At 40.1% G+C, this 17,736-nt stretch overlaps 1 protein-coding gene across 15 annotated transcripts in view; it reads left to right on the top strand.

Moving 5' to 3' along the window:
- The window catches only part of ptprt (protein tyrosine phosphatase receptor type T), a 471,678-nt gene that overhangs the window by 223,646 nt on the left and 230,296 nt on the right, over nucleotides 1-17,736 (top strand). For all 15 annotated transcript variants that reach the window (XM_038297556.1, XM_038297553.1, XM_038297554.1 and 12 more), the window contains exon 11: nucleotides 5,600-5,709. In XM_038297556.1, the coding sequence (XP_038153484.1) occupies nucleotides 5,600-5,709 (110 nt within the window). The remainder of the gene's footprint in view (nucleotides 1-5,599; nucleotides 5,710-17,736) is intronic.

Raw genomic sequence — 17,736 nt, 5'->3', positions numbered from 1 at the left:
CTATGATGTCCCATCTCTTTTCACTTTCATCTCCACCAAAGAAACAATCTTCACAGCAAAGATACGTTTACCTCAAGACCAATCTCTGCCAGGTAGGGCCAACCTGACCACACCTGTTCTCTCCTGAACTTGTGCCTCACCACCACTTTCTCCCAATTCAACCAAGATTTCTACAAGCTGAGGCATGGATGCGTAATGGGCTCTTCTCTGTCTCGCGTAGTGGTGAAGTGATACATGGAATAAGTGGAAAGTAAAACTCTACACTCATACATGGAAACAAAACTCAGTCAGGGTTCAGATAAGTGGATGACACATGGATCAAAATAAAGATCAACTATATCTACATGTTCACAGACCACATCAACACAGTGGAAAGAAACATCAAGTTCAACTGGGAAGATGGGAAAGAGGCCTTGCCTTCCTGGATTCCGTGGTTCACATCATGGAAGACAGACAACTCAACCCACACACACCAACCAATACTTCTGTTTTGACTTACACCACCCACTGGAACACAAATTCTTCAACAAAACCCTCCAGACACAAGAAGAAATCATTCCCACCACCAACAGAGGGAGAATGAGAGAACAGGGACACATTAGGACATCCCAGAAGAACTGTGGTTATCCCAGACGGGCTTTTTAAAAAAAAACAACAAGAAGAGGGCTGCTGAGAAGGAAGAAAACAGAAGACAGGACATCTTCATTCCATATGTTGCTGGAGAAAAACTATCCACTGGACTTGGTTTTCAAGATTTGAAGACGTTTCGCCACCTCTCCAGGACGCTTTCTCATTTCAAATGTCTGGATCCGCAGTGAGTTTGAGTCTTATATAGACAACGCCTTGTATCGCTTGGAAACATGCAATGGAAACCGATGAATGGGTCGTTAGTTCCATCGTTAGCCTGTAATATCTGAACCTGTCTATGGTTCTAGGGGTCGGTCGTTAAAGGGGGGATTGTCATTAAGGGGTGGATTGTCTCCTGTGATACCTGAAACCTGTCTATGATTGTTAAGGGTAGGTCGTTAACAGGGGCGGACTTAGGAAATTTGGGGCCCTAGGCAAAGACAAGCATGGGGCCCTCTGAATTGAGAAGACAACATATAGAACAGACCCAGTATACAGATACAGAAATTATAATAGAATAGACTTAGATCATTTTTTCTACCTTTTGTCCCTCTCTTCTCATCCTTTTTGTTGTGGTTTTCTTCTGTGTTCTTTTGTCCCTTTCTGTAGTAGTCTAGGCAAAGGCAGGCACGGGGCCATCTGAAATGAGAAAACAACACACAACACAACAGGTCAATTATACAAATTGACATTTTAAGAGAATAAACATGCATTGTTTTACCTTTTATCCTTCTCTTCCTGTCCTTTTTTCATGTCTGTTTCATTTTACTCTTTTTCTGTTGTTTTATTCTCTTCCTGTCTTTTTCTCAGTCTGAATTTCTCTCCCTTTTGTCCTTGTCTTTCTTTTTCTTTTGTTTCTTTTACTCATATTCCTCCTTGTTTCCCCCTTTTCTCTTCCTGTCCCCTTTTCTTGTTGTTTTCCTCTTAATGTTTTGTCCCTTGTTCCTAGTAGTTGTATTCTCTTTCCCCCTAAAATTTCATTATATTTATATATATATATATATATATATATATATATATATATATATATATATATATATATATATATATATATATATATATATATATAAATAAATAAATAAAAGATAAAAGGTGCATGTCACAGGAAAGACTAGTGATGTTACAAATATGACAATTGCTTAAACTACAGAACAGTGAATTATTTAATCTATAATTAATGTGACCCTTAACATCCTCAGCTGTACACAATAACACACATTAAAGCAATGTTAATACAAAGCTGTAAGGCAGAGTGAGATATTGGTAATAACTTCCTTATGTTTTTTTAATGTATAACTTAAATTATTACAGACTAAAACACCTAAAACGTATGGGTGATTTTATAACATTTAAAAGCCTGAGATTTTCCTGAAATTCAACATAAAAAAACACCTAAATAATTGATTTTTCATCGTTTGTAGCAAATCCAAATGAAATTATAAACTTACTTTAAAATGACCCATCTTTAATAAGGTAAATAAATACTTATCAATATAGGGGGAATGTCCCCTTCGACAGCTTAATACTCACTAGTTGTTGTTCAACTCCACACGATGGATCCTCCTTAACAGGTGCCAGACTTGCCGTTGAGTGTCAGTTGTTTGTGGCAGGTTACTGCTGCTGCTCGCCGCTGCCGCAGTGAAGAAGCCGAACTCAGTCATTTTTGGTAACTTTGAAAGCAGCTTCCTACCTTCATTCTTTTTCCTCCTCTTTTCAGCACCGCTAGGGTAACTTCTTTTCATCTTTTTTCTTTCCTTTCTTTTATCTTCTCCGCTCTGCTCGTCTCGTCTCTTCGCGCCGTTTGTTTTTTCAAATAGTTTGCTGCCGTGTGTTTGGACCTTTCTGCCCATGCGCAACAAATGGACTGAACCAATGTAGTGGACACTGTAGGGGGGGCCCCGAGACACACTTAATATTATAAGCATTCTAATGGCATTTTAGTGAAAGGATTTTTTTCAAAAACATAATTAATGTGCACAAATAAGTAATTGCTGAATTAACCATACATGTAAAAGGAGTTTTAGGGGGCCCCCCAGGAACTCGGGGCCCTAGGCAACTGCCTAGTTTTGCCTAATGGTAAGTCCGCCCCTGGTCGTTAAGGAGGTATTGTTCACCGGCTGGAGCGGGTAGGTCCCTCGTTCCTCTGTGATGAGGCATGTCTTTATTACTGCTGTTCAAAAAAGACCTATTATTTTCAAGAATAAAAAAAAACAACTTTGACTTCCTCTTGCCAGAGGAACGAGGGACCTACCCGCTCCAGCCGGTGAACAATACCTCCTTAACGACCTACACTTAACAATCATAGACAGGTTTCAGGTATCACAGGAGACAATCCCCCCCTTAATGACAATCCCCCCTTTAACGACCGACCCCTAGAAACATAGACAGGTTCAGATATTACAGGCTAACGATGGAACTAACGACCCATTCATCGGTTTCCATTGCATGTTTCCAATCGATACAAGGCGTTGTCTATATAAGACTCAAACTCACTGTGGATCCAGACATTTGAATTGAGAAAGCTTCCTGGAGAGGTGGTGAAACGTCTTCAAATCTTGAAAACCAAGTCCAGTGGATATATTTTTTGAATTTTTACGGAATGACTTACATACAGTATATTCTACTCAGTGCTCCCCACCACTGGTTAGAACTGAAGAAGTCTCCTCCTCGAATTGTCTTCTAGAAAACTTAACGTCAAGTTGCCTAGACTGAACTTTTCAAGATTGTTGCTTTTGATTAATCTCCGAATCTACCGTAAAATTCGAGCTTTCTGACTACAAAGTGAACAAGGGTCCAAGTTGAGAAGTTGGAGGCCTTTTTGATGCTCAAAAAATACATCCAATGTGAAGGCAACTCACCTGTTGTGGTGCTGCAGTTTGTAAAGCATGAAGACCGTGATTTAATCCCAGCCTGAGATGATCTGATAGTTTGATCCCAGCTTGAGACCTTTTGGTGCTGAGAATGTTTACAGATTTGAAATGTTGAGAAGATGTAACCCAATGTCTCTTATTGTTCTATAGCTTTTTAAATTAGCTCAACTTTTCTAATAAAACAGGTAGATTTACTGAACCAAACCCAGTGCAAATGGTTACCTTTACTTTTTCCTTTAAATTCTGTAGTTTTTTATTTTTTGTTTTACAGTGCATAATGATGTTTAGGCGGAATGTTAGAAAAACAAAATCCCCCAAATGTTTCTGAATTTGCAATCAAAACACAAAGGTAAAAGTTTTTATCTGATTAGTCATTTAGACTGAATCTGTAATTGTCTTTGTACATTTCCTGTGATTGTTTCTCAGTAGTGAGTGAAAAACCTTCCTGCAGTTGAAGAAAATCAAAGTGCCGTCTGTCTTTTTGTCTCAGCGGTTGTTCTGTTATTCAGTCTGCAGGGTTACTTTGGGATTTATCCCACTTCATTACTGCCTGTCTGTCTTCCTTTAGCTTAGACGAAGGCTTCTTTAATTTGTACAAATTATAGCCCATCTCCATGTAAATCTATCCCAACATGTGTCGAGTTTCATCAAAAACCTGATTAAGAACCCAGCAGATGCTCTGAAATTTGTTTTACATTCTGAAGAGATTGATAAAGCAAGAGTAACCTGAATGTTGAAACAAATATTCTGTTTTTTATTCTTTCTTCTCTTTATGACATCACCAAAATCCTCATGCAAGCTCAACCATCTCTGAATTAGATGATATTATATGAAACATGACATTTTTATATTCAAATCTTATGCAGAGAAAGATCTGCAGCTGGAAACAGCAGCTTTGCTCCAAGACAAAAACCAAATATTCTTTTTTTGGGAGTAATATTTGTAAAAATGCTGTTTTTAGAATTAATAAAATAAAATAGACTGCAGGAAACTAAAATTATGCTTAAGTCATCTCATTTTGACAATCTTTTAAACTAAACTTCCTTATTGTTTGAGATTGTTTGAATTTCTTTGTTATGGCTCAGTGTCTGATAAGCTAAAATATTGAATAACCTCTTAACTTCTTTTCTACAGTTTTAGATGGACTGCACTTAACTCTATAATTAGAAGCTTCAACACATAGACTCGATTAAACATGAGTTAGTTTCCGTCATTGTCCCCCTTTATGACACCTCCACTACGTATTGCTGGTCTGCATTCGGTTCCACTGCGTTCTGCAGAATTTCCCTATGAGCCAATCGCAAAGAGGTTCTGAAATCGTTGCACAGCGATTGTTGGCCACTTGAGGCCAGGTCTCTGCTTGTTTCTTCTCTTTCCTCGTCCACTTTTTAAGCAGTCTGTTGGATGCATTTCAAATAAAAAAAGCAACCTGAAAAATTGTTGTTAAAATTTATTGAAGTAGTAAAACTAGAGAATCCATAATCCAAAACCGATCAACAAGAAACTCCAACACAATAAAAAAACACCAAGGAGGAATAAACCAAGGGAATGACAGAATAAAGAGAATTCGGCAAACAGCAACTGCAGAGGAGTAATATATACGGCAAAAAGAACAATGGAGTAATCAGCTGGTTGGGAGCAGGTGTGGACAGAAGGATCTAGAAGGGAGCTATGGGAAAGGAGACTGGCACAAGGGGCAGCATGGAATAAACAAGAAAAAAACTTAGAAGACACTAAATGGAAATGAAACTAATGACTTAAAGGAACATAATGACATGAATCAAAGTGTAACTGAAAACCCAAAGTGAAACAATACCACCGACAAAGAAATCCTAATGTTTCCTAATCTGGAGATCATTAGGATTTGAAGCTCAGTTTATGAGCACTTCTTTCTGCTCTATTGCTCTTATATGAGCAGACTAGATTGATCATTCGACTTAGAAAGCCTGTTAGTTAGTTTTGTGGTAAAGGTGAGTATTTGTGGATGTTTTGGCTTGCCATATCGAGAAGAAATGTTGTGAATCGGCACTATAGAAACGAACAGAACTGAAGTTAATATGATGAGCAATCAATAAAGGGAAATGTTCTGGTTTGTTTTGCAGTACCTGGCTCAGTGCCCATGGAATCGCTGCAGAATACTCCATATGAAGAGAAGATCTTCATGCAGTGGAAAGCTCCCAACGAGACAAACGGCGTTATCACTCTCTATGAGGTAAGTCATTCATTCTAATGTCCCGGCATGGAGGGAACTCTCTTCCATTACTTTTGCAAGCAAATAACACATTTTTTTAATGTAAATAAAAATCTTAATATAATTATTGAAATTCTTTATTATTGTTCTTTTTTACAAATGTTATTTTTGTTTCTACTGTTATTATTTCTGTTCTCTCAAATCGGTCTTTACAAATTGCATCATCTGTAAAACTCAATTTAATGTCTTCACATCCAGCTCAATTTGGGGAATTCTCCTCTATTTACAAATTACATGTGTGATACATTATTTAAAAGCTAACACTTTTTAGTTTCTGAATATATACATGGAAATTGGGTGAGTAAAACACAGCCCAAGCTGCATCAGTTCAAACATGAGTCAAAGTTGTTTTTTTTTATTCTTGAAAATAATAGGTCTTTTTTGAACAGCAGTAATAAAGACATGCTGGCTTGTTGTGGCTGCTTTGTCATGTTTACATTTTGACATGCTGCTATATCTGTGTTAATTGTGTTTTGGTGCTCGCTGTGCCCATAAAATGAACTTGGTGGTTGAATTGTGGAGAATCTAAGCTTTCTATCTAGCATGTCTACATTGGTAAACATTTTATTGGTGTAATTTTCATGCATTCTGAGTTATTAGTTGTAAAGGCTTTACAACAGGTCGGCGTCGACCCAGTGGGTTTTGAGAATTAATTTTATTTTTTTTACTCTAAAACATTAAATTTATAAAAAAAAAATTAAAAACAAAAAAATACATGGCAAATACATTTGAAATAAATAAAATCTGTGAAACAGCAAAACTCTGAAAACCTTTTCTCGATTAAAGTTGTAGGGAAACGACTTTAATCGAGAGGTTCCAAAGGTTGCGTTTCCAAATTCTCTCAAGTGGTGCACGACTTTACTCGAGTGAATAAAGTGAATGTGATTGGTCGTTTATCAAGGGTGCGGGATTGTTGTGGCGGAAGGTTTGCAAGCTTTTTGGTTGTGGTCGGTTTGTCGGAAGCATCTTGCTAACCAGTTAGCAACTTAGTGCTAGTAGGAATGGAATTTCCCATTTGGACCAAGAAGCACTAAATTGGTGACGTAGAAACGACACTGTCAAGATACGCTATGGACAGAGGAAACATGCAAGAGGAGGAGAGTTTAGTGTCAGAGGTCGTGAGAGTCTCCTCCGTCATCCATTTTTTATTTAGAGGAGGAAAGCGGGGATTAAGATGTTGTAGAAGAGGACGCCAGGGCGGCAGAAGCTTGGTTTGGTGTTGAAGGCTTCCAGCCGTACATGTTTGAGCCCTTGCCTCGCAACGCTGCCAGTTCTGTTAGCTCTACGCTTGCCGAAGACACAGACGTCCATCCCCGTGAACACTGGGACGGAACTCAATGGGAAAGGAAAAGATTCTCATTTCTTATTTCAATTGTTGCGTATTTTAGCTGCGACATATGAATCAAGATGCTATGACTGAAAAAATTGATTGACAGATGACCGTTGATATATGATTGGCCGAATTTAGGTGTTCAGGCTGACGTATAACTAACTGGCCTGCATAAGATAACGAAAAAAGCACAGATTTTGAGACAGAATTTTTTCAAACTAGGAATTTTCTAACTTTTGGGACAACATGGTCTGATAAAGAGTACATTTATATACATGTTTAAGCCAAAATGATTTGAAATTTCAATATAACTCTCCTATGACTTTAAATTTCAAAGATTTTCAAAGTTAATTTCCTTTTACAAAATGTTTTTTTTCCTGAAACATTAACGGACGAAGTTTACTCAATGGCGACCTTTGTGCTCTAATGATGCTCCGGCTCAAACATGCTGCTGTGAGCAGTTTGTACTGCCGTTGCATCGAGTTGCACTTTCCTCACTCCCCAGTAAAACAGCCTCCACCGGTGGAGCAAAGCTTATCACCAACCACAGACTGAAGTCTCTGACAAGCTTTCAGATGAATAAAAATCCTCCTGAGGAGCTAGAAACAGGAGGTGTGCTGTGAAAGGAAAGTTGTTTTTGGATTCTGGCACAACTGTCAATTCATGTCTCATCAAGGGTTAGATGTGTTCAGCATGAGTTATTAGACATAAGCAGGAATCCAAGGATGAGTTTAAAGTTTTAACTGTGGGGAAAAACAGAGCCTAGAAGAAAGTTAAAGGCCTTGAAGGAGGCTGAGTGTGAGGATGTGGTTGCAGGGGGGTTTATTCAGGTTGAACTTGAGTTGAGCCCTCTACCTAATGAATTATTGACCGGCACTCCTCTGCCTGCCTGTGATATCACTGCATCGAGAACTCACCTCACACTTACACTTAGCAGAGATGTTGTTGTGTGTGTGGTCACAATTTCATCCCTTCGGCATGCCCTGCAAGCAGCAAGACTTCCTCTGATATTTTAAAGTGTTCCCGATCAATACTTCTCAAAGCTCTCTGCACAAGTTTCTTGGTCTGTTTTCCTTTTTTTTTCCTCATCAGGAAACATTTTTCAGCCTCATCGTTTCATGCGTCTACGGAATAAGTCGAAGAATTAAAGTTTTGTCCTTAGTATCAAATGCGTGTCTAACTAACATCAGCTAAATGTCTTTTTTGTTTTACTGTGTATTTCAGAACACATACCTCTTTTTCATTTTTCTTTTTTTTTTTTTATAATTTGGATTTTAATTATTTTTTTATCTTTTTCAGGCTGTTTATGTAGAAAAATGGAATTTGAGAAAAAATTGTGATTATTGAATAAATTGGCGATCACAAATCAAAAACTATTCATAACTATTCTGAAATAATACTAATAAAGGTGAAAGTAAAATTAAAATACTCCTGAAGGAGTAATCCAAGGGATAAATAAAGTTCAGTCTAAGTTTAAAAGCAGTTGAAAAAGTAAAAAAAAACAAAAAAAACAATCCACTGGACTTTGTTTTCCAAGTTTGAAGACGTTTCGCTTCCCATCCAGGAAGCTTTCTCTATAGAAAATGTCTGGATTAACTTTGCGTTCCAGGTTTTAATAGAATAGCCCAACAACAGCCTTGCATTGGCTTAAAAAAACAATCACAATGAAACTGGAAAACCAGCTCCACCCCTTAATAAATGGGATTAATTGCAGTCGTTATTGGCCTGCAATAGCCGATACTGGCCCATTCCTCTGAAAAGGCGATCTTTAATTGTCGTTTTTGGGTTTTGAGAGGTTGTTTGGTTTAGATCAGAGCATTCGTCACTGCATTAAACTGCATACACCACTCAGCTCATGGCGGTTTTGTCTTTAGGATGCATTAGTCTCTGTTTAAGGGTTTGGTTTGGTTTGAAATGTACTGGGATTTTGTGTTTGGAGAAAATCATCTTTCTCCATCAGTTTTCCAGAGACTCCAGCAACATGGGATCAAGCTGTTTTTGCATTTAATTTTCTGACCATTATGTTCTGCTATGTGTCTTTTGCAGTAAAAGTAGTTGTATGTTTCTCTATACAATGATCATTATCTGCTTCTTCTACTGTGAATAACGGTACGTTCACATTGACAAATTTACGTATTCCCTCTGTAGACATGCCCAGCAGGAGTTATTTGATGCTAAGAGATTGGACAGATGCATTTATAGATATGCCACAAGCAGGATTTCTGGTGGTTCCAGGGATGCGACACCTGGAATGGATGCAAAAAGATCATTGTTGGAGTTGAAAAACCTGAACTTCTTGGTCGTGTTGTAAAAACCAGTGACGGACTAGATGTGGATGACTGCAGTGGAGAAAAAGCTTTTTCAATAAAGATAGATTGGTAATTGCCGGAGATATATCAGGCCAGCGACGCACCAGTGGTGCCATTGTTACTGAAATATTCTTTCTGTCATGATTTTTGGACATTAATGTCTAAAGAGAAGCACCATCTCCTGGTCAGACCCTGTAATTCAGTGAAAGGGTGTAGGGAGTAAAAATAATGCATGACCAGGGGAAGGCCAGTGGATGAAAGCTGGAGGGGAGTAGGCTGCCATTTGGCTGGTGTTTGACTGGGAAGGGCCATTTTACCATGAAGCACAAGGGTGGCAGCTTCATGCTGCGTTCCCCTGCAGTAAATTAATGAAGGACCACTTCCAAGGCCTTCAGATTCGGGAGTCAGAAGATGGAAGAGAAAATCTCTTGATTAAATCACAGGAACATCTGGCATCTTCTAGCTGCCTCCTCGACATTCAGACGTTCAGAGCCCCACCGACCGGAGCGGCTTTGCTGTTCCTCAGCTGATCAGCGGGGCCTCCGGCTTGTAGGAGCTGACCGAAAACCATGGCTTCATCATGTAAACAGAACCAAATTATTCATGAGAAAGTATTTAGAGTGCATTTTAAAAGCGGCTCTCTGGGGAGGACTTTAAACAGAGCGGTGGGTTTTGGTGGAGTCGTCTGAAGGTAACGTCCTGCAGGAGCTCAGCGTCTCTGTTCTCCAGGTGGCGCTTCCAACGCATCATTTTTTTTTCTTCTATCCTCGAAGCTCTTTCTGCCTCTTAACATCAATCTACCTCTCTCCTCATTCAGTGCTGCACAAAGCTTCCTCGCCATCATTTCTGAGACCTCCATTAGACCTCGACCGAGAGCTTGAAAAACACTCTCAGCAGTCTCTAAACCTCCTGGGTCCATCATCAATTTGGTCTTGTTTTCTGTTGATTTCATTAATATCAATCTACGCTCCCTGTGCAGCGAGCGGAGGCGGCACGCCGCTGCATCATCTGTTAAACATATCAGAGGCTGAACACAACGCACTGCTATTAGAGATAATTACTATAATTGCAGCTATTGACAGGATTAAAGGCATCATCTGCAACATCTGAAGGGGCTCTTGTTGTGTCCCAGCCTGCTCTGTTGTCTTTCATTTTCCTTTCCTTTTTTTTTTTTTTTTGGTGCCGCTCTGTGTTCCTCGCTTTTCAGTCTGGGAACCAGATGAATTACAGCGAGGACAAGGAGGTGGGGGGTGGTAGGGTGAGATAAGGGGGAAGGAGGAGAAGTGGGAGATAAAAACAGGCGTGTTGGTGGAAACGTGTCCAAAGGAAGCACGCCGTCGCCTGATCAGAGGAATAAATCAGTGTGCAAATATGATCACTTCATCTCATGGATCTGTTACTATAATTGCTGCTAATTACAGGATTAAAGGACACATCTGGGGGCGATCTAAAGACCCCCCTCCCTCCTCCTCCCTCCTCCCAGGAGGAGAAGCTAATGGAAGAAACCTCCCAATAATGGGACATTTTAGAGTTTCTATATAAAAAAAAACAACAACAACAGGATGTTAGGTGGATAAATAAAAGACGTCGGTGTCGCTGGTTAAACTGGGTCCTTTTCCCTGCACCTCTCTGACCTTTCAGATGCTACTCAGGCAGCAGAGAAGAGCAGTCGGCAAGGATCAGCACCCTGTCAAATCCTTCTCTGATTGCAGCATCAAACCGCTGAACCATCCCACCCGCCCCACCCCACCCTGGCTGCTCCCTGCAGAGCTACTCCTGAACCCCTGCTTGCATAACAGATGCTGCTGCCGACATCGATTAGAAAAATGCAGCGAAGCACGTCATTAAATCATGGCTGCGCTGATTTGTTTTGACCAGTGAAAGATTTTTTTTTTTTTTTTGCTGTTTTTGTTTTAGTTTGATTTGGAAAACAGCATTTTTTAGTTTAGCTGCTCTGATGTTTGGACTTTATAGGAAGTTAGAGCTGATGAAATCATCACCAGAACCAAAGTGAACAAAAATCTTAACTTCCAATTAACAAACTCACCTAATTAAGGCTCCTGCTATGCAATTAATTGATGTTGTGACATTATGTTTTTTTTTATTAAATAAATTTCCAACTGTCATGTTGTTTTGTTAACATATTCTAGTGGCAACCTGTTAGGAAATGCTGGACTGAGCTCTAATCATGGTTAAATACTTTAGTCTGAACATATATAGAATGAGTTTGCATAACTTCCATTCAGTAGTCAAATAAATTAACTTCATGTCAAATATAAAGTAGTGAAACACAAATTAACTAATTATCTGCTACGAGCACACAGGAAAATAAATGAAGATGGTTGAAAACCATAATCAATAAAATGATGCATCTATCCATATACAATTCATTCAGTTTATTTATATGGCGCCAATTCACAACACATGTCATCTTAAGGCACTTTACAGTTCACTAGATCATCCAGTCAAATTGATTGAAAGTTTTCTATCTAAGGAAAACCAGTTGATTGCATTGACTCAAATAAAATCCCTCACACTAAGCATGCTTGTAGCGACGGTGGAGAGGAAAAACTCCCTTTTAACAGCAAGAAACCTCCAGCAGAACCAGGCTCAGTGTGAGCGGCCATCTGTCGAGGCCGACTGGGGTTCAAGGAGACAGAAGCAGAGATAACACAGTTTACAATGGATTTCATGTTTAGTTTTTCTTAAATAGTTTTTTTTCACATTAGCTTTTAGCTTATTTAGTGCAATTGGAGCAATTTGCAATGCAAATCCCAGAGGTAAAGCAAACATTATTGGGTAAAATAAATTTGTATTCAGATTTTATTAATCAAAAATCAATAGTTTAAATAATTTATTCTTTACATTATGTGATTGTTTTGGAGAAATAATTAGGGCTAACAAGCCTTTAGCTTTTTTAGCTAAGATGGACTGGCAGCCTGTCCAGTTTTGGTTCCGACTCTCATTAATGGATGGATGCATGGATGGATGGATGGATGGATGGATGGATGGATGGATGAATGGATGGATGGATGTATGGATGCATGTATGGATGCATGGATGGATGGATGGATGCATGGATGGATGGATGGATGGATGGATGGATGGATGGATGGATGGATGGATGAATGGATGGATGGATGTATGGATGCATGTATGGATGCATGGATGGATGGATGGATGCATGGATGGATGTATGGATGCATGGATGGATGCATGGATGGATGCATGGATGCATGGATGGATGGATGGATGGATGGATGGATGGATGGATGGATGCATGGATGGATGCATGGATGCATGGATGGATGGATGGATGGATGGATGGATGGATGCATGGATGGATGGATGGATGGGTAGGTGGGTGAATGGATGGATGGATGGGTAGGTGGGTGAATGGATGGATGGATGGATGCATGGATGGATGGATGCATGGATGGATGCATGGATGGATGGATGGATGTATGGATGGATGGATGCATGGATGGATGCATGGATGCATGGATGCATGGATGGATGGATGGATGCATGGATGGATGGATGGGTAGGTGGGTGAATGGATGGATGGATGAATGGATGGATGGATGGATGGATGGATGGATGGATGGATGGATGAATGCATGGATGGATGGGTAGGTGGGTGGGTGGGTAATCTGATGCGAGAAAATTATACACTTCACTATATGGTTCATTTACCGATTTAATGTGTAATTAAAAAAAAAAAAATTCTGAAGTTGAGAGGACCACGGCAACCAGCGGACCTCCGAATCTAACTGCAGCCAGGGCTAACGTTAGCCCGTCTGCAGCAGCCCTCTCTCTGCATAGCCGTGTGTTAAGGACCGCTGGCTATGGTGGCAAGTGTTTTTGTTTTATTTAGCAAAATGTTAATTTGATTTGTGTTTATCTGACTGTGTTCATTATTATTCCACCACTAAATGAAAAAAGGAAGAATTTATTATCATCTAGAGACTATTAATAACAGCAGGAGAAATGCAGCTCCAGACGAGCAGAGAGTTTGGTGATGTCATCAGTACACTTCTGTTCCAATTGACCCAGATTTATTCTGCGTTCTCCCAGAGTCCACACTTTACTGCGTTCTTCTCAAGAACAGACTTGGCGAGGACACTAGTCCGTACTCGCTTTCTAGGGAATTCATAAACGGCCCAAATTGTTTAGCATGAAGACCGTTCCCTATCTTACCAGACATGCAATCTCTGTTAATCTCTGGGTTAGGGTTAGGTTTTCAAAGTTCAGAAGAGGTCAGGAAGACCCAGAATGTGTTCTCACTGGTGTCTGATGGCTGGAAAGTCCATTTTGTCATTTCTTGGTCTCCTGGTTTAATTAGTCTGGGACCTCTGGCTCCAAATTATTCCTGTAACTCAGAGGAAGTTGCAGACAGTCTATTATGGAGAATTCTGGTTCTGGACGCAGCCTTAACATCCATTTAGCCTTTGAGAAGTCAATAGAGCCTGATTCTGCTGGAGGTTTCTTCCTGTTAAAAGGGAGTTTTTCCTCTCCACTCTCGCTACAAGCATGGTTAGTGTGAGAGATTGCCCTCGAGTCAATGAGTCGATGCAATCAACTGGTTTTCCTTAGATTAAAAAAAAAACTTTTATTCAATCTGACTGGATGATCTTGTGAGCTGTAATGTGCCTTGAGATGACATGTGTGGTGTGGCTGACCTAAGGAAGTGTTGAAGGAAATGCACTTTTTTTAATAATATTTAACTTATTTAAAGCAGATTGGCCACTTGGCTGTAAAAGCAGGCAACATATTCTACTTATTGCTGAGGTAAAACTGGTTTTGCTGTTTTTACTGTTAGAGAAACCAGAAACATCTGTTGCTTCTGTCTAAACAACAAGTAATTAAACACAATGAGCTCAGTCATTCTGAGACGACAGTGACTGATTGACTAGTTGGACCTTTGAACCCCTTCAGGTCTTTTTGTTGCTCCAAATTAAGTCCGAAGACATGGATGGAAGGGAAAAACGGGACCATTTAGCTCACAAAGCCTTAAATGGTTTAATCCACCACTCTTAAGCAACAGGCAGCTCGTAGGACGAGGAGTAGCTGCTGCTGATCCTGTGTGTGAATAACTTTGCTCTCCCATTCCTCCTTCCTCAAGCAGTCTTTAATCAATCACACAGCTCGATACCGGCAGCCAGTCTGACATTTATTTCTGTGTTTCTCTGTTCTGAGCTGTTGATTTCTGTAGCAGCTGCAGACATTTAGTGAAGCCGCTTTCTCCCTCATTATTGCTTGTTCCTGGAGAAGCAAACAATGACAGGTTTTCATCAGAACAGCAGCGTTCATGAGACCATCTCACTGTCGACTTTAGCAAATAACAGGAAACACTGAAAAGTCAGGCAAAAAGAAAATAAAGACGCATTATTAGATTATTCAATGGCTTAAAACGGGGAAATAAACCAACTTTATTCACTTATCCTCAGATAACAAAGCATTTATTAAAAGGAGGACGATCAGACTTCTTAGTCAACCAGAAGTAGACTGATTTCTATTGGAGTAACTCTTAAAATAAAGTAAAATCAGTACTCAAGTTGAGGGAGGATGGCAAAAACCATCCCTCTTCTTAAATGTGTCACGGTGGGGTGAGGGTTTGACCGGACCCAAACGCAGAAACTTAAGCTGAAGTGGTTTCTTGAGGGTTTAATAATAAAAAGGGTAACAGAAGCAAAAATCCAAAAACATAAAACCACAAAAACTAACAACCAGGAATACTTACAACAAGGGGGCAAAGACATGACAACAAACCAGCAACAGTGACTGAGCAGGAGGAGCATATATGGGAGGGAGAAACAAAGACCAGGCTAATCAGCTGATTGGGAGCAGATGTGAACAGATAATCCCCCTTCTTTTATATACAAATAGACTACTCAACAAAAGTAAAGCTACTTGTGTAAAGAAGAGAAATATCAAGCTGTCCTGCTGCCATCAACACCTTTGTTTATAGATGTTGGAGATCCGCCTGTTTTTCAGTGTAGTCCTGTTTCTCTGACTGTGGCTAACTGGATGTGCTCTCCTCATCCTCTGACATGGGAGCTGGCTCGGAGCTCGTCTGCCTGGCTGTGTGTTACCTGGATGGGGGCCGCCTTCTACAGTTGCCTTTTGTACCTCAGCTTCTGTCTCCTTGAACCCATGTCAGATGGCCGCTCACACTGAGCCTGGTTCTCCTGGAGTTTTTCCTCTCCACAGTCGCTACAAGCATGCTTACTCTGACTGGATGATCTGGTGAACTGTAAAGTGCCTTGAGATGATATGTTGTAAACTGGTGCTATATAAATAAACTGAATTGAATTTAATTGAAATTACTTAGGTGAAAGTAAATGTACTGATTGAACTCCACTAAAGCAACTCTGTGTAACTTCTGACTCTATTTAGAGCTTAATCTGAGATATTAACTCCTTTCCCCAGGGTTTTTTTTCCAAAAACAATCCATACTCATATTTTCTAAGGTTTTTGCTCATCTCCAGGCAGGTCCTGGAGGATGACGTGGATTCAGGGCCTTAGAGTGGATGGAAACCTGGAGAATAATCTCTTAGCTCCATGTTTTGTTAACCAATCATAAAAACTTGGCTCATTAGTAAAAAGAAGAACGAGCAATTAATGATGCCCCCCACAGTGCCTGCTAACAGGTTGTAGAGGAAATGTGGATCTCAGCTGAGGAGTTTGTGAGCAGCTCTATAATGCAGGGATGAGAACAGAAAGCAGCAGACGGCGCTTCTCCTGCAGCTTGTCTTAACTCAGTCGGCAGGAAGTTGCAGCATCAGACAAGCGTTCAAACCGATTCCTGTCAGCGGCTGCTGGGTTTAGTGCCACGGCTCTGATCGCCTCCTCCAGGTGAGCTCAGCTCGTGGTCTTTGAGGTTGGGTTGGTATTGAGATGGTTCAAAGCGCTTTGGTTTAAAGTGACAGAAATACGGGAGTCTCTCAGGGCTGCTGTAGGTCATTGTTTGGTGAATGATATCTCTTCACTGAGCCGTTGGACTTTTTCAGCTCTTGTGTTTATTGTTAACCTGAAACTCGTCTGTTGGAATAAAATGTATTTTTTTTCACTTTTTCTTATTGCACTCTGGAAATGCTCCTCCTTTTCCCCAGAACGCGACAGAAGTCGGGGATCTAGGGAACAGCCTGTCCTGAATGCAAACGTCAGAAAGCAGCAACAACAGGTTCCTGCAGCGTCACGAAGCTAGGCATGAGCTGTCAGCCTACAAACGGGCCGAGGACAGGAAGACTGACATGACCTTCTGGAAGGTTGAGTTTACCTCAGCTGAGTCCTGACTGGATTTCTGTGCTGAGTGTTGGTGCAGCGTTGAGGCTAAGCACAGTCTGCTAATGGTAGCTGAGACAAACCCAGAAAGTGGCATCTTTGGCGCTTGGTTGATGGAGCTATTGTATTCAAAGAGTCTTGATGCTGGTTTATTTCAAACTGTTAGAACTCGACTTATTTCTGAGAAATGGAAAAAAACATCTCCGACCTTCAAAAACATCTCCAGTCTACAGGAAACATCCCCAACCTTCAGGAAACATCTCCGACTTCCAGAAGGATAATATCTAGAAAACAGGTCCCAGTGTATAAAATGTGAGGGGCTTTGTTGTGAATTTGTTACTGTTCACAAGGGTGTGCCTCAAGGATCTGTTTTGGGCCCCTCTTATTTATCTTGTACCTCAACAATGTTTAACAAAATATCTCTGATGTTAATATGCATTTTTATGCTGATGATACCATTATTTATTGCTGTGGGTCATCTCTTGAACAGGCTATTTATTCTCTACAGAAAGCCTTTGTTGCTGTACAGTATTCATTTATTAATCTTAAATAATTACTTAATGCTGACAAAACAAAGTTAATGTTGTTTTCAAACCCTTCCAGTAGTGTCCACTCTGGATTGGGATGATTTTGAGGTGGTACATGAATATAAATACCTTGGAATAGTATTTGATGACTCCCTCACCTTCAAACCTTTTATTGATAAACTTGGGAAGAAATTAAAAGTTAAACTGGGCTCCTTCTTTCATAATAAGACATGTTTTTCTTTTGGACTAAAAAATCGCCTTGTCTCTGCCATGTTTTTTTGGTCTTAGATTATGGTTACCTTTTTTATAGGAATGCTACTTCTTCATGTCTTGTTGGACACTGTCTACCATGCTTCATTAAGGTTCATCACTAACTGTAAAGCCATGACATCACTGTGACCTGTACTCTCAGGTGGGATGGCTTTCCCTCTCTAATAGAAGGCAGTGTCATTGGTACACTTTTATTTCCAAGACCCTTCTTTGATTACTGCCCTCTTACATTTGTACCTTACTTACACAGAAAAGCATGGCTTCT

This window comes from Cyprinodon tularosa, unplaced genomic scaffold (genome assembly GCF_016077235.1).
Source record: "Cyprinodon tularosa strain WSP-4 unplaced genomic scaffold, ASM1607723v1 ctg390, whole genome shotgun sequence".
NCBI classification, from domain to species: Eukaryota; Metazoa; Chordata; class Actinopteri; order Cyprinodontiformes; family Cyprinodontidae; genus Cyprinodon; species Cyprinodon tularosa.
The sequence above is the reverse complement of the archived record's forward strand: the minus strand, read 5'-3'. Positions and strand labels throughout refer to the sequence as shown.